At 40.9% G+C, this 25,005-nt stretch overlaps 2 protein-coding genes across 16 annotated transcripts in view; one reads left to right on the top strand and one right to left on the bottom strand.

Moving 5' to 3' along the window:
* Positions 1-614: 614 nt before the first annotated feature.
* Positions 615-25,005, bottom strand: part of ANKRD42 (ankyrin repeat domain 42) — a 106,369-nt gene continuing 81,978 nt past the window's right edge. For 4 of the 10 annotated variants that reach the window (XM_089332108.1, XM_089332121.1, XM_089332144.1 and 1 more), the window contains one exon: positions 616-748. In XM_089332108.1, coding sequence (XP_089188234.1) covers positions 736-748 — 13 coding nt within the window. In that variant the 3' untranslated portion in view covers positions 616-735. Of the gene's footprint in view, positions 749-25,005 lie in introns of all 10 variants that reach the window. The other 6 variants (XM_089332125.1, XM_089332128.1, XM_089332133.1 and 3 more) reach the window with 2 other exon arrangements.
* CCDC90B (coiled-coil domain containing 90B) lies at positions 8,570-23,425 on the top strand. 6 transcript variants are annotated; one of them, XM_089332183.1, is made up of 9 exons: positions 8,570-8,753; positions 9,996-10,115; positions 10,995-11,098; positions 16,489-16,590; positions 17,224-17,265; positions 17,349-17,420; positions 17,519-17,572; positions 19,647-19,761; positions 22,928-23,425. In XM_089332183.1, exons 3-9 carry the CDS (start codon positions 11,078-11,080, stop codon positions 22,987-22,989), a joined length of 468 nt encoding a protein of 155 aa, XP_089188309.1. In that variant the 5' UTR covers positions 8,570-8,753; positions 9,996-10,115; positions 10,995-11,077; the 3' UTR covers positions 22,990-23,425. The 6 variants fall into 6 exon arrangements, with proteins under 6 accessions (XP_089188309.1, XP_017199835.1, XP_089188311.1 ...); XM_017344346.4 differs by having other exon boundaries at positions 8,583-8,737; XM_089332185.1 differs by having other exon boundaries at positions 8,588-8,705.

Here is a 25,005-nt window from a genome sequence, read left to right as displayed (position 1 = left end):
CAAGTACTTGGGCCCCTGCACCCACACTGGAGACCCGGATGAAGCTCCTGGCTCCTGGCTCCTGGCTCCTGGCTCCTGGCTCCTGGCTCCTGGCTCCTGGCTCCTGGCTTCAGCGGGGCACAGCCCTGGCTGTTGTGGCCACTTTGGGGAGTAATGGAAGTTCTCTTTCTTTCTCTCTGTGTGGGTCTCTCCTCCTCTCTCTGTAATTCTGCCTTTCAAATAAATAAATAAATCTTTTAAGAAGAGCCTTTGCTCTTCTTTTTTTTCTTTCTTTTCAGTGCCACTTTCCAACCCACTGCCCTCAGGGATTCCTCTCTCTCATGGGTGAAGTAAAAGATCTTGCTGGCCAGCTCTGCCTTCTGCAGTCTCACCTTCTGAATCCCTCCACCCTCAACCCTTTACTCCAGTCTTCTCTTCATTCCCAGATGAACCAGGTTCTCTCATGCAGTCCTCTGGCTTTGGCAAGTGCTGTTGCTTTCTGCACACAACATATCCCATACCAGTACCTACCAAATCTATTTAACTAGATTTCTTTTAACTCATCCTTCCAAATGAAAGCCTTCCCAGGCTTCTGGCATAGAGTAGAATAAGCCTCTCTTATGCCTTACCTTGGCAGCCTGGACTTGCCTTCACCCCAATATTGATTACAATTAACCCGATGGCACCATAAAGGCAGCACTGCGTCTTATGTCTGTATCCTCGCGACTTAGCAGTGTCTGGCACCAGAAATGGTGTTCAAAAGGAAAAGCTGAAAGAATAAATGAATAATTAGTGAGAAACGCCAGGATATAACATCGCAAAGTACATAATATTTTGTCAGGACTTTTTTTCTTTTAATTATGCTTCCCTTTGAAATACTGTAATTGATGAATGTGTAATTCAGTGTTGTTGTCAATGTTTTAGGACACTTAGGATAAATAATTTCCCCAGATTTTCAAGTGTAGGGTTTGGTGACCACTTTGAAGTCACACACACACACACACACACACACACAAATGTGATGTTAATATAAAGCTACACAGGAGTTAACCAATTTTTTGTAACAATTTAGTGTGCATACAGTCCCACCTCCTGACAGCAGTCAACAATTACAGCTATGAAAACATGTTTCTAAATAAGTGCTAATCGTTAAATCAACAACAGGAGTCAATGTGTACTTACTCCCCATGTAGGACCTCTATCCTTAATGAGTTGTACTATGAAAATTAACTGCAAATTCTCAAATAGTACTTTAAACATTGTGTGTGGGGGGTGCAAACTGTTGAAATCTTTACTCAGTATAGAGTTGGTCTTCTGCATATAAAGTTAATTAAAAATGAATCTTAATGAAGAATGGGATGGAAGAGGGAGTAGGAGGTAGGACAGGAGTGCGAGTGGGTGGGTGGTTATGGGGGGAAGAATCACTATGTTCCTAAAGTCGTACTTAAGAAATTTGCATTCATTAAATAAAAGCTTTTAAAAAAAAAGAAAATGGAAAACATGTTTCCAAACGTCAGACTGCCTGTACTTATCTTACCTGGACTCCCAAAGAGAGTCTGGCATGTTGAAAGAGCCTCGTGAAGTTTTTCCCAACCTATAGCCCTTCACCTATCTAACCTAAGATAAGAAAATGGTTTCAGTGACTGCTTTCCTAGTTTGCCCAGGAATGACATTTTAAGCTGATTACACGATGTGAGTTGGGTATAACTGGTGTGATTCTACATTTGCTGTGGTTTGTCTTGATAGTATTTTAAAAAGTACAAGCGAGAAATATCTTCTGAGTACTTAAAATAATATTTTTAAATGTTTTGATTTTGACAAAGGCTGAGTCTTAGACATGTGTATCTTTCTCAAAGGTCCATTGCTGTGATGGTATCGTTTGTAAATGACATGTATTCCTGAGGCTTGACCATGTTCCTTTGTGTGAATTCCTGCACCGGGCCCTGAGGGACTCTGGGTCTGATCTCCAGTTCTGGGACATTTTGGAGATTTCAGGGTCCCACTTCCTTCTATTCTTGGGCTTTCTGTTTGATTCTCTTGTATGTTTTTTCTCGTTCCTTTGTTTCAACTTTAGGTAAGACTATTTTCTGTCTTCTCAAATTTTTGTTGATTTAAACTGAATTGCTTGCCGGCGCCGTGGCTCACTAGGCTAATCCTCTGCCTTGCGGCGCGGGCACACCGGGTTCTAGTCCCGGTCAGGGCGCCGGATTCTGTCCCGGTTGCCCCTCTTCCAGGCCAGCTCTCTGCTGTGGCCAGGGAGTGCAGTGGAGGATGGCCCAAGTACTTGGGCCCTGCACCCCATGGGAGACCAGGATAAGATCCTGGCTCCTGCCATCGGATCAGCGCAGTGGGCTGGCTGCAGCGCGCTGGCCGCGGTGGCCATTGGAGGGTGAACCAACGGCAAAAGGAAGACCTTTCTCTCTGTCTCTCTCTCTCACTGTCCACTCTGCCTGTCAAAAAATAAAAAAATAAAAAAATAAACCGAATTGCTAGAACAATCTCAAAATAAACTACTTAACCAGCTTACTCACTGGAGAAGTAACAGCTATTCAAATAACACCACAAGAGATGCTACCAAGAATTACATTAGGGTGCAGTGGCCGTCCTGATTGGCACTTCATTCTGTGTGATGCTGGCTGGGATGATCACATAACATTTTCAGAAGCAGGATTAATACTTGGCATTTTGTCCTAGTAGAAGTACAGTCACAACTTTCAAAATTAAAAATATATATATAAAGCTACACAAAGCATTTCTGACAATGGGCTCCTCTGACTCAAGGATTAAACAAAAACCACCCAATCAGCTTCAGACTAAGAATCAAGAATTTTCCTCCCTGTTCTTTGCACTTACTCCCCCTAGTGTCAAGAGCTCATAAGAAAGTTAAGGAAGAAGATTAAACCCATAGGGTCGAGCTCTTTCTCTTTCTCAATACATCATTCAACTGCTTTAAAAAAAAAAAAAAAAACCACCCTGAGATTCCTTCACATCACTGTTCCAAGGGAAAAGGCTGCACCGTCCCTCCTGAAGGTCCCCAGGTTTACAGCTGCAATGTGGGGTGGCCTCTGGTCATCTCATTTCATGCAGTGGTGTCCATCCTGGTTCCTCAGTGCCCTGGGCATCGGAAGAAAAAGTACTGGGGCCCTTGAGAGAGTTGGGCATTTAAAACACCTAAAGAAACTGTGTCTTCACTAAAAATGACAACAGTAAGCCACCAAAGAAACTGGCAAATAACTTTGCCACAGCTGGGATGCTATCAGTTTAAGGTTGGATCAGCATTACTGATCTCCCACCCACTATAAGTATTTTATCTTGACTTAATTCACAGTAGAAAAATAAGTAATGCTCTCATAGGTGTGGCTGATAAAGAGTATCAGTTATGTTTAAATATGGGACTCATAAGGGCAAATAATAATAATAATAGAAAGGGGGCCGGTGCTGTGCCACAGCAGGTAAAGCTGCTGCCTGCAGTGCCAGCATTCCACATGGGTGCCAGTTCGAGACCTGACTGCTCCACTTCCAATCCAGCTCTCTGCTATGGCCTGGGAAAGCAGTGGAAGATGGCCCAGTTCCTTGGGCCCCTGCACTCACGTGGGAGACCCAGAGGAAGCTCCTGACTCCTGGCTTCGGATCAGCGGAGCTCTGGCCGTTGTGACCAATTGAGGAGTTAACCAGCAAATGGAAGACTCCCTCTCTCCCTCTTCCTCTCTCTGTAGCTCTTTTAAATAAATAAATAATTTTTTAAAAATAATAATAGAAGGGATCTTTCACCGTGAAAACACTAGGACCTCCTTCCCTGCTGCTCCTTGGCCTCTGAGGCAGGGATGACTCAGGTGGCTGTCAGACAGTGGGCACTGTCCAGGGCCAAGCCACCCCATCACATATTACCTGTATCAGTGAATGAAAAATAGTGATTTTTCTGGAAACAAACTTGAGCTTTTACCTCTCTTGAGTCAAAAACATTTGAAATCTCCTGTGAGTGTATTATATGAAACCCAAATTCCTTGGCCTTTTTTATTCCACTTTTTCTGAGTTTTTGACTCCTTTAATTCCAACCAATTTCTAATTCCTAAGCCTCAGTCTACTAGGTCTCTGCCAAATGATGACTAAAAGTTGAATGTTCATTCATTCACTCTACTCCTATGTGTCACTCTTCACAATAGCTAGCCTTTAAACTAGCTGGTGGGGCCGGCCTTGTGGCATAGTAGGGCTAGGTGCCAGTTTGTGTCCTGGCTGCTCCATTTATAATCCAGCTCCCTGCTAATGGCCTGGGAAGGCACTAGAATGTGGTCCAAGTGCTTGTGCCCCTGCACCCGCATGGGAGACCCAGAAGAACCTCCTGGCTCCTGACTTCAGATCAGTCCAGATCCAGTCATTGAGGCCACTTGAGGAATGAACCAGCGGATGGAAGACCTTTCTCTCTGTCTCTTCCTCTCCCTATCTGTAACTCTGCCTATCAAATAAATAAATAAAATCTAAACACACACACACACACACACACAAAAAAAAAAAAACCTACCTCACTGACACTCAGCTATTTCTGTGAATGTGGATACAACTGAAAGAATGAGAACAATCGTTTCAATCCAGTTATGAAGAACAGTAAAGGGTCTGAGATCTTACCCAACTTGCAAGCTATCAAGTCAGCCTGCCATAGTGGACGCTGGCAGAAGCCATGAGTTTCCTCAGCCAGAAACAATGGATGTAATTACTCACAGTGCAACAATCAGCGTGAGCATCAGCTCATTTGCATTAGCTCCCTTCAACCCAGGGTCCTATAGAGATGGTGCAGATGGGCTCAGGGGGAGATCTGAGCACACAATGGGTTGTGTTATTTTATAAGGGGCTGTAAGCATGAGGTACTCTGCTCCAGGGGAAGGTGCTTTGTTTCCCAAGGTTGTTTATTATACAAACTACCTGCAAGCCACACAGAAATATAAGATGCACGGATGATGATCTCCCAACCTGAGCAAAGTCAACAGGAATTAGCACTGCTTATTGGGCACTTACAGGTGCCAGGTTCGGTGCTAACTACTATGTATGCATTTTCCTCTTTATTCCTCTCAATAAAATTATCTGAAAATAGTAACAAAGTTAAGGGAATTTGTTTATAAATTAAGAACATCGGCATACAAATAATAGCGACAGTGGAGAACCTGACATCATACAAGAGCGTTAGGAAGGTCTCAGGAAGGAGCTGTATCTATCAGTTGAATGCCGTCTGGACTCACTCTGCTCTCTCTGCTTCCTCACTGCCCTTTTCTGGCCCACTGAGTGGAATATGGTTGCCCCAACCCCAGAGCATCCCTGCTATAGTTCCAGCCAGCCCTAGAGGATGATTGAGAATCACTGAATCTAACAGATATTTCCACAATTCTCTAAGAGCATGATTGGCCCAACTATGGTCAGGTAAATAATCAGCATCTGTGTATGGGTGTTGGGGACAAACTTGACAGTGATAGAAATAGTAATGAATATATATTCATGTATAAAGAGGCCCACTTTTTAAATAATCCTAACTTAGTTTAGGGTAAGCAAAAATATTGTGGTCTCACTGGTCAGTATCTTTCAATAGCCTGTGAACTTCTGCAGTTCATATTTAACAATATTATAATCATATGCATACCTGACTTATAACATCCCAACCTAATAAGATTTTTCAACTTTATAATGGTGCAGAAGTGTACTCATACAGCCATTTTGTTTTTCACTCTCAGTATAGTACTCAATAAATCATATGAGATATTCAACACTTCATTATGAGTTCTGTATTAGCTGATTTTGCCCGACTGAATTTACAGTAGGGTTACAACTCGATAAAGCCACTATAAATTGAAAATATTTTAAGTCAAAAGTGCACTTTAGCTTAGCCTCATCTACCTTAAGTGCTCTCAAAACACAGACATTGGCCTACAGTTGGGCAATATCACCTAACACAAAAGCTAATTTATAATAAAGTGTTGACTATTTCAAGGAAATTCTTGAATACTGTACTGAAATTGAAAAACAGAATGGTTACATGTGCACTCATCATTAACATGCACAGCTGATAGCACACTGGGTCAGAGGAACGTGCAAAACATTAGCAGACGTAGGAGGTCCATTCCCTTGAGTGTCACCAGTTCATGGGCCTCAAGTGGGAGCTGTTCAGAGAAAAGCTTTATTGACTTGCAACTGGTAAAGGACACCATGGAAAGGTATAATTCTCTAAAGCAAGGGAGGGGTACCTTTTTTGTTGCCAAGGGCCATTTGGATAGTTATAACATAATTTGTGGCCCATACAGAATTATTAACTTAAAAAATTAGCCTGCTACAGATTTATTGAATTTGGAGTCCCGCCTGCAGTTAGCTTGGCAGAGCCAGACCACCCTGCTAAAGAAACTGACTCCCTGGGAAGTTGTCAGTTATTGTAACCAGAGTTAAGGGAGCGCCAGGAAGCAGAAAAAAAGAGTTCAGCGGGGCCCTTGTTGCTCAGGCACCATGTCTTTACACATTGCATGTTTACAGTTCCCATTCTGAATGTTTTCTCGGAGCTTCCCTTGTCCTTGGTATTGTGCCCCGCCCCCCGGGGGGGGGGGTACAATGTTGGAAGATAAGCTTTCCTGCAGCATCCTCTGAAAAATAGGCTCAAGCCCATAAACTATTTCAGATTCTCTATCGCTGTTCTCATGCCCCCCTCCTGTCCAATTCTCTCCCCTTGGTTACAGAAGCATTGAGCTGAAATCGGCCAGTGGATGATGGGGATGCTTTAGCAACAGGGCTATCAGTTTCTAAGTGCAAGTTGCAGCTCCTTGCCACTACCAGCATCACAAAGGTTGTCACACCACACGCGGCTGGAACAGGGAAAAGTCAAAATTTGTAATTCACAAAATATAATTTTTACTTAATGCATAGCCCTCTCATACCATTGTAAAGTCATAAAATTGTTACTCATGTCCGCATCAAATGCATTTTAGATTTATTTTCATTTTACGATGGGCTTATTGGAATAGAACCCTAAGTTGAGAAGCATTATACCAGTATATGAATTTTCCTGTCCCTAATATATTGTTTTAAAAATATTTTTAAAAGATTTATTTTATTTATTTTAAAGAATTACAGAGAGAGGTAGAGACAGAGAGAGAGGTCTTCCATCCACTGGTTCACTCCCCAGATGGCCACAACAGCTGGAACTGCATCGATCTGAAGCCAGGAGCCAGGAGTTTCTTCCAGGTCTCCCACGCGGGTGCAGAGGCCCAAGGACTTGGGCCATCCTCTACTGCTATCCCAGGCCATAGCAGAGAGCTGGATCAGAAGAGGAGCAGCCAGGACTAGAACCGGCGCCCATATGGGCTGCTGGCGCTTCAGGCCAGGGCTTTAACCCGCTGCACCACAGCGCTGGCCCCATAAAAAAATATTTTAACGATTGCATCAAATTGCAATGTGGAGCATTTCTGTGACTCATTGAATCACTTCTTTAAGATTTATCTATCCATTTGAAAATCTGAGTTAAAAAGAGAGAGGAGAGATATTTTATCTCCTGGCTGGTTCACTCCTCCCTCAGATGGCTGCAGTGGCCAGGGCTGGGACAGACTGAAACCAGCAGCCAGGAGCTTCTTCCGGGTCTCCCATGTGAGTACTGGGGTCCAAACACTTGGGTCATCCTCCACTGCTTTCCCAGGTGCATTAACAGGAAGCTGGATCAGAAGTGGAGCAACTGGGACTTGAATCGATGCCCATATGGGATGCCAGTGCTACAGACAACAGCTTAACCCACCGTGTGACAACACTGGTCCCTTGAATCACTTCTGAATATTTACAATATTTTCAAACATCACAAAGGAAGCCATCATTGTAAAATATCTTGGCTACAGATGTGATTCTTTTCTTAGGCTAGGTTCTTAGAAGTGAAACCAGCTACTCACTTTTTAGCTTCATATATATTATTGAATTGCTTTCCTAATATGTTGTAATAATTTACGCTTCTACCAGCAATGTTATACACCTAATTGCATATTTGCTAGCATTAAGAATTAATTTTTAAAAATCTTTATAAGTAAAAATGGGATAGTCTTATGTTTTGCTTTTTATTTTCTCCTGATGAGATTAAACTTTCAAAATTTTTCTGGTCCCAATTTTAAAAATAGCTGTTTCTGTTTCATCCCCATGAATTATGTGTTAAAGCCCTTGCTGGAAGGAATAAAGTTCTTTCTCCTTTTAAATGTGCCTCAGTGCTTACAACGACACTTATTATTTAGCTGATTCATAATATTTTGAATATACACAAGTAGGAAACTTAGTGTTTCACCGTTTAGAGCCTGGTGAGAATAAATAAGCCACTAAACGGCTAACGGTTGTGTGTGGTTTCAGGATTCATGAAGAACACTCATGTACATGAGTGCTTTTGAGCAGCACAACTACGCAGCATCTTCAGAAGATAAACGGTGAAAACTTATGTCCACTGGAGGAGCCAGAGGAACCATTTCCCCAGAGGCATCAAAGCCACTAAATTCAGTTGGTCCTCCTGTGCGCCAGGGGGCGAACTAGCAAGAGTGAACCGCTCACTGGCCCACAATTGCCAGGTTTCGTGGGTTCCGAGTACGCGGCCTCCCAGAATGCTCAGCGATAGAGGCCTTCAGAGCCCAGGTAGCGGTGCGGATAGACATAACCACCGCTCCGTAAAATAGCCTGTCTCGGGCCGATTTGGAGGCTCTTCGTGTACCTTTCAGGAAACGGGCACCGGAAAGGTTCTCCGATAGGATCCCACTTTCTTAGCGCGGTAACGGCGTGCACAGGTCGGGAAGGGCGGTGGGAGAAGTGGAGCAGCTCTAAATCATGCTCGTTAACAGTGGGTCCACCCGTGAAGAGGCCCAGCTTCGCCGCACCGCGATGCGCGCCTGCGCGGACGGGCGGGACAGCGGGCCTGTGACAGGCTGAGAACTACATTTCCCAGCATTCGTATGGTACCAGAACTACCTTGCCCGAAAGCCTGAGCGAAATTCAGGCCGTCTTCCGCCGCCTCCCTCTCACCGGAAAACTGCGGGGACATGAGGAGTGCCTGGGTTTGGCGACTTCTGCGCTCGAAAAGCAGCGTGGGCGATTGGTTGTCAGCCCCCCACAGCCGTTTCTCGCCGCTCTTCCGGAGAGGTGAGACAAGGCGCCGTGCCACGCTGCCCGCGGCCTCCGTGGGGAGAGTCCTGCTCGGGCGGGCGGGAGGCGGAGGCGCCACGCCTTCTCCCCAGCCTCCCTGGATGGACCCGTGGGGCGGGGACCAGGAAGAAGCCGCCTTCCTCTTCGGAGCGCGACCCCCGGAGGTTCTGGGCTCCTCACTTGGCCGAATCCCTTTTCTGTGTCACCTGAGGCCGAGTGTCTCTTTGGAAGCGCCCTGATTTTTTTGCGGCCTGTTGAAATTTAGACTGTTACTTGCGTGGTGGCCCCAAGCCGTTTTTTGTAGACCGCATCATGCATTTCCGGTCAGGTCAGCTTTATTATCGCTGTAATTCCCAGCACCTTGTAATCACGTAATAGCCGTTTAAGAAGGAAAAGGGGGAGAAAAAACAGTGCTGGAATCTACGGTGTCGGGCCAGTCGGCTTCCCTGTTAGCAGTGTGTCTTGAAGAGCTTCTGGCTTTGTTTTTGAGACAATTTGTGTTGTTTTGCCCGTTGTTTCACTTTATGAACAGCGGGTCGAGACCGCAGTTGTTGGCCCTCCATAGGGTTGCTGGTTGGCTGCCTGAGTCATCGACAAGGACTTTGGTTCATGTGTAGATGTTCAGTATACACAAAATTGAGTGTTCTTGGAGAAACCTTAAGTATTCCTCCCTACAGTTAGTATTTGTTGAATGTTTACTGTGTACAGGATAATAGCAGACTTTCCAGATAAAAGAAGGATGCAGATGCGTTAAGTTGCCTGAGGTTATAGAATTCCTAATTAGAAGACCTGGAACTATGTTATAGATAAGGTGAATGAATGCTTTAGAAGCTAAACTGATACCTCTGTCGGTTATTAGCCATAAAACAACACTGTCTTGTTTTCAGGTTTCTTGACCACCACAAACAAGGAAGGCTATGACAGGCGGCCAGTGGACATAACTCCTTTAGAACAAAGGAAGTTAACTTTTGATACCCATGCATTGGTTCAGGACTTGGAAACTAATGGTAAGAAACATTGGTACCTTTTGAAAGAAGAAAATTAAAAGTACTAATCTAGTAATTTACCTAAAGACACTGTCATTATTATGAACAGTTAAGAGTAGCTATTTAAATAGAAATACAACCCATACATAATGTACAATCATGAAAAACAATAGTGCTTGAAGAATATTTACTGCTATAAGGAATGCTCAATATGTTAAAAAATAATTTTGTAAAACTGCAGAATAATTCCACTTAAATAAGAAAGGAAAAATCTAGAAGTAAAAATATACAGGAATAATTTTTAAAAGTCAAAGAACAAATGCACTAAAATGTGTGATAGGGCAGAGAAAGTTAATTAATATGAGAATGAGACATGTAAATTTAGCATGTGATAAAGGAGGCACTATAAGTGAGATACATGAGAAATGACTAGTTGTGGAAAAAAATATAATAGATCCTCTATTGAAAACTAAATGTAAAAGAGTTCTTAGGAATCAACAAGAAATTCATCGATTTTATAGAAAAATGGACAAAGGTTATCAATAAGCAGCACACAGAAAATTAAATAACCACAAGTACATGTAAAAATGCTTAACCTCACTACAAACAAGGAAATGAAAACTTAATACAAAGTAAAATAGCAGTACAGTACTATTTTTAATGCCAATTACACACTCAAACCTAGAGATATCCATAGTTAATATAGATGGAAGATATGTATCAGTGAGAATTTAAATTCTTGAATGCTTTTGGGGAATAATTTAGCACTATTTGTCAAGTTTTTAATTGTAAACATTTTTTTAAAAGTTACAACAGTTTAAATGTTCAGTAGTTATTCTGTCTATTCTGATCAAAATATCTGCTTTTAAAACAATGCAAATACTAGTTTTCTGCTTACAGGATTTGACAAAGCACAAGCAGAAACAATTGTATCAGCATTAACCACTTTATCAAATGTCAGCCTGGATACTATCTATAAGGAGATGGTCACTCAAGCTCAACAGGTAATTCATTTTTCTTTGTTCTGACAATTTTATTAAACAATCTTTTTCATAACTACATTTCTGTCCACCTACCTGCCTTCAAAATTCAGTTGTATCTCTGTTTTTCTCTATAAAAGGACCACACCAAAAAAGAACCTTTCATAAAGTCACTATCTAGAGACTGAAGAGTTAGAATAGTCACAGGATTCATTTTTTAAAAAAGATTTATTTGTAAGTCAGAGTTAGAGAGCTCTTCCATCTCTTGGTTTACTCCCCAAGTGGCTGCAACAGCCAGGGCTGAGCTAAACTGGAGCCAGGAGCTTCATAACGATCTGTGCTTTTCCCAGGCCATTAGCAGGGAGCTGGATCAGAAGTGGAGCAGCCAGAACACGAACTGGCACCCCTATTTGATGCCAGCATTATAGGTAGGGCTTTACCTACTATACCACAATGCTAGTCCCACAAGATTCTGTTAACAGAGAATAGAATTTTGCCAAATCTTTGATTTTTTTTTTTTAAGATTTATTTATTTATTTGAAGGTCAGAGTTACACAGAGAGAGAGAGAGATTTTCCATCACTGTTCATTCCCCAATTGGCTGTAACCGCCAGAGCTGAGCCAATCCAAAACCACGAGCCAGGAGCTTCTTCTGGGTCTCCCACATGGGTACAGGGGCCCAAGAACTTGGGATATCTTCTACTGCTTTTCCAGGCCATAGCAGAGAGCTGGATCGGAAGTGGAGCAGCCAGGACTAGAAATGGTTCCCATTTGGGATGCCAGCACTGCAGGCGGTGGTTTTACCTTCTACGCCATCTTTGATTTTATGTAATGATTACGTTTGAATCATGACCTGTGGTGGGCTAATAATAAAACAACTTTTCTTCCTAGAAAGACTGCCACAGTAGAAGAGTTAACCTGTTTTACTGCTGTCATATATATTCTGGCTGATTTTCATAGACTTAGAAAATGGAAAGGAACTTACATGGCTGGGAAGGACTTCATAAATTATCTGCCTATGATGCTTTAATTTGTATATATAAATCCTTTAAGTCAACATATATAAATCCTTTTAGTTAAATGTTGCAATTTATTATGGATTTAAGATGTAAGAGGCTGGATACTTTTCATATATGAATCAATCTCTAACAACCTTGAGGATGTAGGCAGAATTCTGCTTTTGTCTTTGTCTTGGCTCAGAAAGGCTGAAAATTTTGCAAGAGTTTTTATTGCAGTAAAAACTTTAATTTTTCAAATTTAGGTTTCCCTCATAAATATTTCATAGCACAGAAAAATTAGGGTTTCTTAACATAAAATTATAATCTCTTGCATAAAATTTCATTAGTTTAAGAGTCATGGAGGATCAAAAGCTTTTAAGGATTTTTACTGTTGCTTTTTCTTTCCATTTCTCTCTCTCCATCTCTCTCTGTGTGTCTCTTGATCTCTCGCGCTTTTTTTTTTTTTTTTTTTTTAAGGATTTTGTTTATTTATTTGAGAGGTAGAGTTACAGACAATGAGAGGGAGAGACAGAGAGAAAGGTCTTCCATCCGTTGGTTCACTCCCTAAATGGCCACAACGGCTGGAGCTGCACCGATCCAAGGCCGGAGGACAGGTGCTTCTTCCGGGTCTCCCACATGGGTGCAGGAGCCCGGGGACTTGGGCCATCTTCTGCTGCTTTCCCAGGCCCTAGCAGAGAGCTGGATTGGAAGAGGGGTGGCCAGGACTAGAGCCAGCGCCCATATGGGATGCCGGCGCTGCCGGTGGAGGATTAACCTACTGCTCCACGGCGCTGGCCTCTCGCTCTCTCTCTTGATCTCTCTCTTACACTCTCCTTCTCCCTCTTTTCCTTCTTCAACCCTTCCCTCCGGTCTGGTTTCCCACAGTAAATCTTTTCCCTTACTCCAGTGTTTGGTGTGTTTTATGTCAGCCTTACATAGGTGCCGGGACTCGGATCCAGGCTCCCCCAATGACTTTGCTCTCCCTTCAGGGATCTCTGATCTGCCTTTGGGTCCTAGATTTCTGCGAGTCACAAAACACACCCCAGAACTCCTTCCGTGCCACCAAATGCTTCATGATGTCCACTCACACACCGGCCTTCCAATTTCTGAGTGTACACGAGGTGATAATGGAACGAACCAAGGCCTTCACCAACCAAGCAGTCCACCAAATGCTGCTACAGGGATATACTTGGCTCCCCATCCAGGAGATAGTGGCTTGAGACAACGCCCCACGACAGCAGAGTACCTTGTCGCCCAATGTTAGCAGAAAGTAGCTCTAAAGACGGATCATCATCCCTCTACCCCTCCTGGAATTTTGAGGCTAATATTTTTCCCATATAACTCTTGCTTTATAAAAAACAAAAGGGGAGAATGTTAGTAAAATGCTGCAGTCTTTTCTATGGCATGATCTACACCCTGGTCTCCATCCTAGGCTCTAGCTCCCACCACCATTGCTGGAAGCCAGATGACCACACAGCCCAACCACTGGTGTCAGCTCCACCCCCATCCTAATTGGATTCACTGCTCCTACTTCCCTGCCTGCCCCTCAATGCTGCTACTTCCCTGCTGCCCCCCAGCAAAGGTTTAAGAGGACTTGTTCCTTAATACGTGACTCTTTCTCAATCTCTCAGTCTCTCTCTCTTGATCTTTCTCTTACACTCTCCTTCTCCCTCTTTTCCTTCTTCGACCCTTCCCTCTGGTCTGGTTTCCCCCCAATAAATCCTTTTCTTTAAAAAAAAAAAGATTTTTATTGTATTCTCCAATCAGATATTCAGAATTGAAATAGTCAACTCCAGTGTTTAACTTATCTTTAAATTTTGTATATGTATCATTTTAGCTTAACTTGTTCAGGGTCATAGCAGACTACTAAGTCCACCAGAGAAAAAGCCAAGCATTTAATTCCTGAAAGCCTTGAGCTATCCTGAAAAAAAAACTGTACCAGGCTATAAGCTTTTTATGTTGACCTGTATGAATGCTTTTTAAGATTCATTTATTTATTTGGAAGGTAGTAATGGAGACAGATCGATCTTCCATCTGCTAGTTCACTTCTCAAATGGCACAACAGCCAGGGCTGAGCCAGTCTGAAGCCAGGAGCTTCTTCAGGTCTTAATTTTTTTTTGAGATTTATATATTTATTTGAAAGGCAGAGTTACAGAGAAGCAGAGGCAGAGAGAGAAGGAGAGAGAAACATTTTCCATCTGCTGGTTCACTCACCAGGTGGTCACAATGGCTAGCGCTGAGCTGATCCAAAGCCAGGATTAACATTAAAGTGAGGGGATGGCGCTGTGGCCTATCTGCCTGCAGCACCCACAACCCATTTGGGTGCCGGTATGTGTCTTGGCTGCTCCTCTTCTGATCCAGCTCTCTCCTATGGCCTGGGAAAGCAGTGGAAGATGGCCCAAAATCTTGGGCCCCTGCAGCTGTGCGGGACTCATTAGAGATCCTCTCAGCTTGGGCTGTTGCAGCCATTTGGGGAGTGAACCAGCAGATGCAAGACCTTTCTGTAACTCTGCCTCTCAAGTAAATAAATGAATAAAATCTTTAAAAAATATATAAAGTGAAAATTTCCCCTCTACTTCAAAACATTAGGGTCAGACTACACTGCTTCAGCCATTAGATCCCTATCCCATTAATAATAATGGTATCTAACATTGAGTGCTAATCGTGTCAAGAACTCTTTTAACCTTATACGTAGGCCGGCACCGTGGCTCAATAGGCTAATCCTCTGCCTTGCGGCGCTGGCACACCAGGTTCTAGTCCCGGTCGGGGCGCCGGATTCTGTCCCGGTTGCCTCCCTTCCAGGCCAGCTCTCTGCTATGACCCGGGAGTGCAGAGGAGGATGGCCCAAGTCCTTGGGCCCTGCACCCGCATGGGAAACCAGGAGTAGCACCTGGCTCCTGGCTTCAGATCAGCGCAATGCGCCAGCCGCAGTGCACCGGCCGTGGCGGCCATTGGAGGGTGAACCAACGGCAAAAGGAAGACCTTTCTCTCTCTCTCTCACTGTCCACTCTGCCTGTCAAAAAAAAAAAATCAACCTTATATGTAAATTATCTCATTTAACCTCAAAACAGCAGTAGTTATCATTACCAATTTGCCAAAAGGAGACCAAAGATGTTAAATAACTCATCCAAAGTCTCTTAGTAAACAGCACAGTTTGGATTCAAACAGAACTCTTAACTTCTGCACTTTGTGCCATCTGAAAGTTGTTCTTGCAGGTTTATACTTTAACTTCTACACCAAGACCAAACTGTTTCTTGGTCATGTGTTGGGAAGTATTACAGCTTCCCTTTTCTAAAACTCAAGTCAGTTTTGAAACAGTCCTTCTCACCTACATTGATCAGTGGGGAATTGCAACCCCAGCAAGGTACCCCGGTCATAAATTCCGATTTCAAAATGGGAATTAGAGTTAATGATCCTGTTCCTGTTTGAACTAACGTTTTATGTATAAACTATTAGTCATTTTTAAGGTTATACCCTCAACAGCTTTTTCTTTTGGCAAAGAGGGATAAATGATAAGTCAGCAAACTAATTTTAAAAGCTTAGTGGCAACAATTACATGAAGGAACTTCAAAAGCTCAAGGTAGATTTGCATTGTCTTGTAATTTATTTTTTTCCCAAGAACTCCTTTTTGCCCCTTCAAATTTCTTGGAAATCATTTCAACAAAAATGTCCTTCTTTAATAAAGCAGAAGGTTTATAATTTTATCATGTACTGGCCACCTTTTCTTTTTTGATTGAGTTAGAGAGAGAGACAGAGAGAAAGGTCTTCCTTCCATTGGTTCACCCCCCAAATGGCCACTACAGCCAGAGCTACGCCGGTCCGAAGCCAGGAGCCAGGAGCTTCCTCCTGGTCTCCCACGCGGGTGCAGTTGCCCAAGCACTTGGGCCATCCTCCACTGCCTTCCCGGGCCACAGCAGAGAACTGGACTGGAAGAGGAGCAACAGGGACTAGAACCTGGCACCCATATGGGATGCCAGCACCGCAGGCAGAGGATTAACCAAGTGAGCCACAGCACCGGCCCTACCTTTTCTTTCATATATTCTTTCCAGTGCCAAATATGGGAGAGATACACAGGAACTTTAAACAAAATTAAAATCCAGATTCTTATCCAATTCCTTGGTGAATCTTCCAATTGTAGAAAATCCCTTAAAATCATAGTAACAAAAGATAAAACCCTTTCCCTAAAGGTATTTAGAAAAAATTATTTGTTCAGGGACTAGACATTTTTTAGAAATTCTTTTCATTAAAAGCCCTATACACTTATATATATATATAATACATACTATGTAAATTTTAAGCAAGCAACATCCTACCCTGTAGCATGTTAACAAACTGTTTTCAATTTCATGTAAACAATTCCATAAATGAAAGGATGGCATTCCATAAATCACTAGGTTATTTTTACTTTGTCTTCTAGGAAATAACAGTACAACAGTTAATGGCTCATTTGGATTCTATCAGGAAAGATATGGTCATCCTAGAGAAAAGTGAATTTGCAAATCTAAGAGCAGAGAATGAGGTAATACAAGTCCTAATTTATTACCAAAAAACCACAATCTCACAAGTGTCCTACTTGGTTAATAAGGCCAAATAACAATTTTACATGGTTATTAAGCAATTAAGTTTTTAGATTAAAAAATATACTGTTTAACCATACCTAGTATTTTTATATGTAAATGATAATTTGTATACTGAAGAATAAGAGTTATATTTTATACATAGAAAAAATACATAAAAGGAAAAATCTGAGCTGTGTTATGGAATCAAATTTCTAGTATATTTTATGTTAATGTTCTCAGGGGTGAAAGAAATATATCATGTTCTATTTTATTTGATACTGCACTAATTGCCTTTGTCACTTAAGAGAAATATCTTTTATAATTAGATGAAAAATGTAAGTTATATAATTTGCTAGCTGAAATTTTTTTTAATTTAGAAAATCATATTTCAGAAGCAGAATTGAATACTGAAGAAATGTTCTAAGTTTTATTCAAAGAAATTTTCTGAATATGATTAATTTTTTCTTTATCAAATTCTGTATTAGATGTCCCAATTCAAATTTGCTAATCCAGAGTTTTAGATTTTTAATACAGATCATAATATGTGCTCTTATTTTAATGCTAATTGTATGTGGTCTCTGTCTTATGCTTAGAAAATGCAAATTGAATTGGACGAGGTTAAGCAACAACTAATGGTAAGTGAAATTTGTATTTTCCACTTTGAGAAACAAAACTCATTACAAGATCATCTGTTGAAATATTTTCATTTTTTTTAAAGCATGAAACTAGTCGAATCAGAGCAGATAATAAATTGGACATCAACCTTGAAAGGAGCAGAGTAACAGATATGGTAATATATTTTTAAATATACTTTCCTTGTTATTCCTTCCTGTTAGTGTTTTTTAGTCTTTTCTTTTTGTTAATGTCCTGCTGCTTTATATCCTTCAGTTTACAGATCAAGAAAAGCAACTTATGGAAGCAACCACAGAATTTACCAGAAAGGTAAGGTAGTATGTAGAAATTTCTCTTTTGTATATTTTTTGTGCCTTGTATAACTTCTTCTACTGTCTCAGTTTAAAGACTTCAGCTTAAAGACTTTGGCCGTCTTCCACTGCCTTTCCAGGCCATAGCAGAGAGCTGGATCAGAAATGGAGCAGCCGGGACTTGAATCAGTGCCCATATGGGATGCCAGCACTGCAGTCCAGGGCCTCAACCCACTGTGCCACAGCGCCAGCCCCTGTATCGGTTTAGACTTTAAAAAGCCAGCACTGTAGAATTCATGATTGCTTCATAGCTGTTATAGTTAGCACTTTTGGGAAAGCTGCCATCAAACAGGGTTGTGCATGAGCTGTGACACAGTAAGAAAGAATCAAGCTTTCTGCAAATAGTACTTTCTTAAACTATTTTTATATAGAAAATATCTTTTTTAAAAGACAAAGATTCACTATTAGTGTTTCACAATTGGTATTTAAATAAATACCTAGGATTAAATATCTTAAAAGTTTTTTTATTTAATTTTTTTTAATTTAAGATTTATTTACTTATTTAAAAGGCAGAGTTACAGAGAGGCAGAGAGAGAGGTCTTCCACCCACTGGCTCACTTCCCAAATGGCCACAATGGCTGGAGCTGGGCCGATCCAAAGCCAGTAGCCTGGAGTTTTTCCAGGTCTCCCATGCAGGTGTGGGGGCCCAAGACTTGGACCATCTTCCACTGCTTTCCCAGGCCACAGCAGAGAGCTGGATTGGAAGTGGAGCAGCCAGGACTTCAAACAGCACCCATAAGGAATGCCGGCACTGCAGGCAGCAGCTTTACCTGCTACGCCTCAGCGCCGGCCCCAGAAGTTTTTTTTTTTAATTATAGTAAATATTTATTACAATAGCACCAGATACCATTTTACATTCATTAATTAGATCTTCAGTACTATTCCTATTTTACCAATTTGGAAAATGAGACAGAGAGGTTAAGGGTCATACAACCTGTTAAGTGGTAAAACTGGGATAAGAACATGGATTCTTTACCCTATACTCAGGAACTACTACTACTTTCTCTATAATCCTAGTAATCATTACTTAATCTCTGCTACTTGAGTATGTCATCATTCTGACTCAGCCTAGTCATTAGACTTCGTTCTTGCTCATTATGGAAAGAAGGTCCCATTTGTCCTTTCAAGGACCCTGTTTTCTTATACTTCTTAGTCAAATAAAGGAGATAAACAATGAAATTGCAAATTCACTCACAACTTTTTTTTTTTTTTTTTTTGACAGGCAGAGTGGATAGTGAGAGAGACAGAAAAGTCTTCCTTTTACCATTGGTTCACCCTCCAATGGCCGTCGCGGCCAGCGCGCTGCGGCCAGCGCACCGCGCTGATCCGAAGGCAGGAGCCAGGTGCTACTCCTGGTTTTCCATGCGGGTGCAGGGCCCAAGCACTTGGGCCATCCTCCACTGCACTCCCTGGCCACAGCAGAGAGCTGGCCTGGAAGAGGGGCAACCAGGACAGAATCCGGTGCCCCGACTGGGACTAGAACCTGGTGTGCCGACGCCGCAAGGTAGAGGATTAGCCTATTGAGCTGCGGCACCGGCCTAATTTCTGAGTACTAGATACCATCTTATTTCTCCTCTCCACCCCTTATGCCATATACATGTGGTATTCAGTGTTGCCCCTCAGGTATATTTAGCAGTTACTTTGGTGTCAGTTCATGTTGTAAACCTCAGTTTCTTTTACAGAATACATGTAATATTTTAAGCATTACAATCTTAAGGACTTGACACACATAAAGGGATAACTATGGAGCTAAATTTTTTGCTACTTTAGATCATCATATTTTGGGTCTCAAATTATTTCTTTTGAGATTTTTAGTAGGCTATGCTTAGTATCTGAGAATACTAAGAAATAATCTGCAAATTAGAAAATTGAAGAATGTAATTTGTCACTTTGCAGTGCTCATTTATTTTATTTTAATATCACTGATTTTACTGTTTGCCAGATTTAGACTTTTGTAATGCAGTTATAAGCCATGATATTTTTATCCAAAACACAGGGACAAAATTTAGTTTGTTGATTTTTATTTACTACAGGATACTCAAACCAAAAGTGTTATTTCGGAGATCAGCAATAAAATTGACACTGAAATTGCTTCCTTAAAAACACTGATGGAATCTAACAAACTTGAGACAATCCGTTACCTTGCAGGTAAGACTGCTTTTCAGAGAAACGATTTACAGTCATTTAATTTTCAGAATTGTTTGTTCCTGCTTCCTCAGGTAACCATGCCAGCCCAGAAAAAAAAAGTAGGAGCCATAACATTTTCCTTTATTGCTTGGTCTCCTGTAGTACTTATAGGAAGAGGTTCCAGTCTCAGAATATTAGAAACAGGCAACTGTGTAACTTACTAAGGGAAAAAAGTGTTTGAACACCAAAAAACCATAAAAACAAAATGATTATTCCACCATGAAAATTTTCTTCTTATTGCTTATGCTCTTTTATAGGATTTGCAGGGAGTTCGATCACTAAAACAGAGGCAATAAAAACCATAATATGGCAGGGGATGGGGTGGGTAACCTCTTACCTTGAACCAACTGATTGAGCACAGCTGCTGCCCAAATATTAATTTGTCACATATGGGACTCTACAGGGGCCATCTTATCTGACAATTACAGGTCCTCAGGAAGAATATCGTAATCAAGTAGTAATTATAATTATAAACTGTTCATATAATTCAGAAGCAGTGAAAGTTCCAAATCTTCTCTTGTGTTTTTATGTTTCTAGGCTAATTATTTTGTATGTTAAATTCCTCAAAAAAAATCATTACAGTAGACTCTGCAACTTTGTTGAATTTAGCCAAATATCTTAAATATCTTCCCCCATTAATATAACTTGTTTTATTAGAAAGTGTAGTATTCCACTGGATGAAAATACATTATCCAGCCCTTTTATTAACAGAAATTCCCAGTTGTTCATTATTAGGAAGATACTGCATTGAACACCCATATACATGTGTGTACCTTAAAATGTGAATGGAAAATAAAATTAAAAGATAAGTTTAAGGGGCAGTCATGTAACCTAGTAGTTAACATGCATCCTACATCAAAGTGTCTTGGTTTAATACCCACCTCTAGTTCCCAGTTCCATCTTCCAGCAATATAGACCCTGGAAAGCTACAACTGAAGTAGTTGAATCCCGCCAGTCATATAAGAGACCTGGTATGAGTTCCCAGCTGCTGGCTTTGACCCAGCCTATGCCTGGCTATTACACATTTTGGGAGTGACCCTGTAGAGCTTAATGTGCTCTTTCTTTCCACACTTTAAAAAGTTTTTAAAACTGTTGCTAAATCCTCTGAAATTGGAGACATCAGCTCAATAGTAGTAGAAATCTTCCATTTCTCTTGGAGAAAAAGTCATTATCAAATTAATAAATTTTAAAAATTATTTGAGACTCAGATCACTGTTAGCAAGTGGCAAGAACTATAAGAAAATAGCCATTTCCATTTAGTATGTAGTATTGTGGCAGCTTCTGTTCTGGGCAGATAAGTAGTAATAAAAGTTAGTGTTTATGGTGAGGGAAGGTTGGCGTTGTGGTATAATGAGTAAAGCCACTGCCTGCAGCACCGGCATCCCATATGGACACTGGTTCATGTCCTGGCTCCTCCACTTCCTATCCAGCCCCCTGCTAATGGCCTGGGGAAAGCAGCAGCAGGTGGCCCAACAGTTAACAGTTTGGGATGACTCCATAGTTAGCACAGCCAAGAAATAAAAGCTGAAATAACAGCAACAGTAAATGAGAAATTTTGATGCAAAACCAGTTGTGTATTTTAATAAAGATTTGATAATATAAGACTTAATATTTTAGTATTTTAGCTCTTAAATTAGCAAAGATTAGTACCACTGACATAGCAATACGCAGCTTGCCTTTTTTTTTTTTTTTTTTTTTTTTTGACAGGCAGAGTGAACAGTGAGAGAGAGAGACAGAGAAAAAGGTCTTCCTTTGCCATTGCCATTGGTTCACCCTCCAATGGCCGCTGCGGCCAGCACAACGTGCTGATCCGTAGCCAGGAGCCAGGTACTTCTCCTGGTCTCCCATGTGGGTGCAGGGCCCAAGGACTTGGGCCATCCTCCACTGCATTCCCTGGCCACAGCAGAGAGCTGGACTGGAAGAGGGTCAACCGGGACAGAATCCGGCACCCTAACCGGGACTAGAACCCGCTGTGCCGGCGCCACTAGGCGGAGGGTTAGCCTATTGAACCGTGGCGCCGGCCAACTATATGCAGCTTTGAAAAAATGACAAATTAGGTTGAATCTCTCAGGTGTCCTGTATAAAGATAACAAAATGGCTTTAAAAAAAAAAAAAGGCAGCTTTAGAGTCAGATACAACCAGTCATGAATCCTGGCTCCACTTAGCAAAAACTTTGGGTTTGTTGTTTCATCTGTACAATGGATGTAATACCATTTATCTCCTAGGTCTTTAATTATGGTTATTAAGGTATATGTAGTATGTGTATGTATTGCCCAGAACACTATTTGACACATGGTGAATAGCAGGACCAAATGGGATAATGTTGCCTGCTGGCAGTAAGCTAAAACATCTTAGTGTTAGTCTTCTCAATGTCCACCTTCCCTGTATGTTTTTAGAACTAACCCAATTTCTTAAAATTAAGGAAATAGTATGTATTCAGTCATAAGTTTGCCTCATATCTCATATTCTCCATTTTAAAAATTCTTCTGTGCCTAATTAAATAAATTGGAAACTAGGCTGTTCCTAAAAGCCTCATTCAGAATGTAGCTGGAAGAATAAAGATTTTCTATCCAAAATGATATAAAAAGCAAGTGATAAATTAACTTTTTTAAAAACCTAATACTTTTCTGGCCATTTTGTCTATGTCATTGAAATTTTTAAAAAGGATTTTCATTAACATTTCATTTTTTTGAGACATTATTTTAAAATGTACTGAAAAGGCAATTCAGATTTTCCTCTAAGTTATTAATAGTCTACTAGCTTAACTACACGATTTATAATATAGGTAAAATAGCTTTCATTTATTATTAGATCTGAAATTAGGGTTTATAATTAGTCATTAAAAATACAAATGACTAAATATTATTTATAGAGTGACATATAGTCTGCATTTTTGCATTATCATTCTCTATTGAAATATAGGAAGCTTTTTAAGAATTGGCATTAATCTTGCCCTTAAGGATATCTTTTATCCTTAATTTTCTAGGGAATGAAAAACATATGGTACAAAATTAGTTGGATTTCTTTTTTTACTTTTTGTTTAAATTGAAGGTAGCACGCCTGTGTCTCTACAAAATAGTCTCAAATATATAACTTGTAACAGTTTTTTTTTTTCTCCCCCTACCAGCATCAGTGTTTACTTGCCTGGCAATATCATTGGGATTTTATAGAATCTGGAAGTACTACTAATGCTCCTCTGCCGCTGCCATCGACTTCTTTGAACACTAAGCCAGAATACATTTTCTTTGAACATTATCATTTGTACCAGAAACTTACCACAAGATTATTCAAAGTGTATGATGACTAAAGAGAAATATTTTAGAATGGGAAGAGATATTTTGTTGGTATTTCATGTGTGTATTTTATTATGTTGAAAAGCTGTCATTCCCACCTGATTTATTTGAAATAGAAGGGCATTTTGTCCTTATTCTTTTAATAGTTCATAGGAACTAGACCAGTTTTCTTATGTTTGAACTGTTGTAAATCATGTAAGATTTCATTGTTGGAAAACTACTACCTAACCTTCCCTTATTCCCCACCCTTGTTGGATTTAACTTTCCTGATAACTTCTGCAATTATATTTTTATAGACTATAAAATATTATTAAACAGTTGTTTGGAAAGTATCTAGCTATAGTTTTTTTTTTTTTTTTGTAATGAACTAAAATTTTAAAATGTGCTTTAGTACAAGTGAATAACTGTGAAATTTGTAGAGTTCATCTAATTATTACATGTATTTAATATTTTTTCATACAAAAACCAGTTTATCCCATTTAAACCAGTATAAGTTATCCAAGCTCAAATTCATTACATAAAGCACAGCTTTTCTTAATGATTAATTTAAATTCAGCGAATATATATGGAAACTCATAAGGAAATTTCATTTTTGTTTTTTATTGGATGTATTGACTTATATATAATACCTATAATCATTTACTTCTTTTTTTATTTACAGGCAGAGTGGACAGTGAGAGAGAGAGACAGAAAGGTCTTCCTTTGCCGTTGGTTCACCCTCGCACCGCGCTGATCTGAAGGCAGGAGCCAGGCACTTATCCTGGTCTCCCATGTGGGTGCAGGGCCCAAGGACTTGGGCCATCCTCCACTGCACTCCCAGGCCACAGCAGAGAGCTGGCCTGGAAGAGGGGCAACTGGGACAGAATCCGGCGCCCCGACCGGGGCTAGAACCTGGTGTGCCGGCACCACTAGGCGGAGGATTAGCCTATTGAGCCGCGGCGCTGGCCTTCATTTACTTCTTAGTTCTTCAGCGTTACCCAGGTGAAGAAGTGATTGCCGAGAAGTGCTAAACATTTTAAAAGATTTCATGACTTGGCAACAGCTTTAAAATTTTGGTAGTGAATTATTCAAAATAACCTTGTCATTTGTTTAGCTATAAACAGGAACTTGGAGTATAGAGTAGTCAAGAGATTGGCCCATCTGGTCCAGTGAGTGTGTAAAAATTAGAAGATTGTCTTCTGTCTTCAAAGAACTTACGCTGGAGCAAGCATTGGGGCGCACTGGGTTAAGCCACTGCCCGCTATGCTGGCATCTCTATTGAGTGCCTGGGTCAAGGCCCAGCTACTCCTTTCCAGTCCAGTTTCCTGCTAATGCACCTATGAGGGCAGCAGAAATGACCACCCCAATACTTTGGCCTCTGCCACCTATCTTAGAGATGAAGTTGGAATTCCTGGCTCCTTAACCAGATATGACATTTGCCCACTTAACCAAGATGGTGGCCTGCTAGGTACTCAACAACACAGTGCAAATTGGCTATCTCAGAGGTGAACCAGAGGTTGCACAAAAGGTGAACATGGTTTCATTCTCATGGAACTCAACAATCTTAGTGTAGAAGAGAGACATTAAACAAGTAATCAGTCAAAGGAACTAAAATATTAAAAGGAAATTGTTTCCTTCATGTGAAGGAAGTTATCACTCTTATTCCCTTGTCTACACTGCCCTAGGTCAACTAAAATGACTTATCCACAACTGAAAATTTGGAAGGAAAAATGGCTCAAGCAGCTCAGCCACTTTGTCCACACATCTAACCTAAGCGGAGATTATTCATTCCATTTTTTTTTAAGATTTATTTATATATTTGAAAGTCAGAGTTACACAGAGAGAGAGGTCTTCCACCCAATGTTTCACTCCTTAGATGGCCGCAACCGCCAGAGCAGTGCCAATCCAAAGCCAGTAGCCAGGTACTTCTTCC

This window comes from Oryctolagus cuniculus, chromosome 1 (genome assembly GCF_051225735.1).
Source record: "Oryctolagus cuniculus isolate XC-2025 breed Fujian yellow rabbit chromosome 1, ASM5122573v1, whole genome shotgun sequence".
NCBI classification, from domain to species: Eukaryota; Metazoa; Chordata; class Mammalia; order Lagomorpha; family Leporidae; genus Oryctolagus; species Oryctolagus cuniculus.
This window is presented reverse-complemented; position numbering and strand designations above follow the sequence as displayed.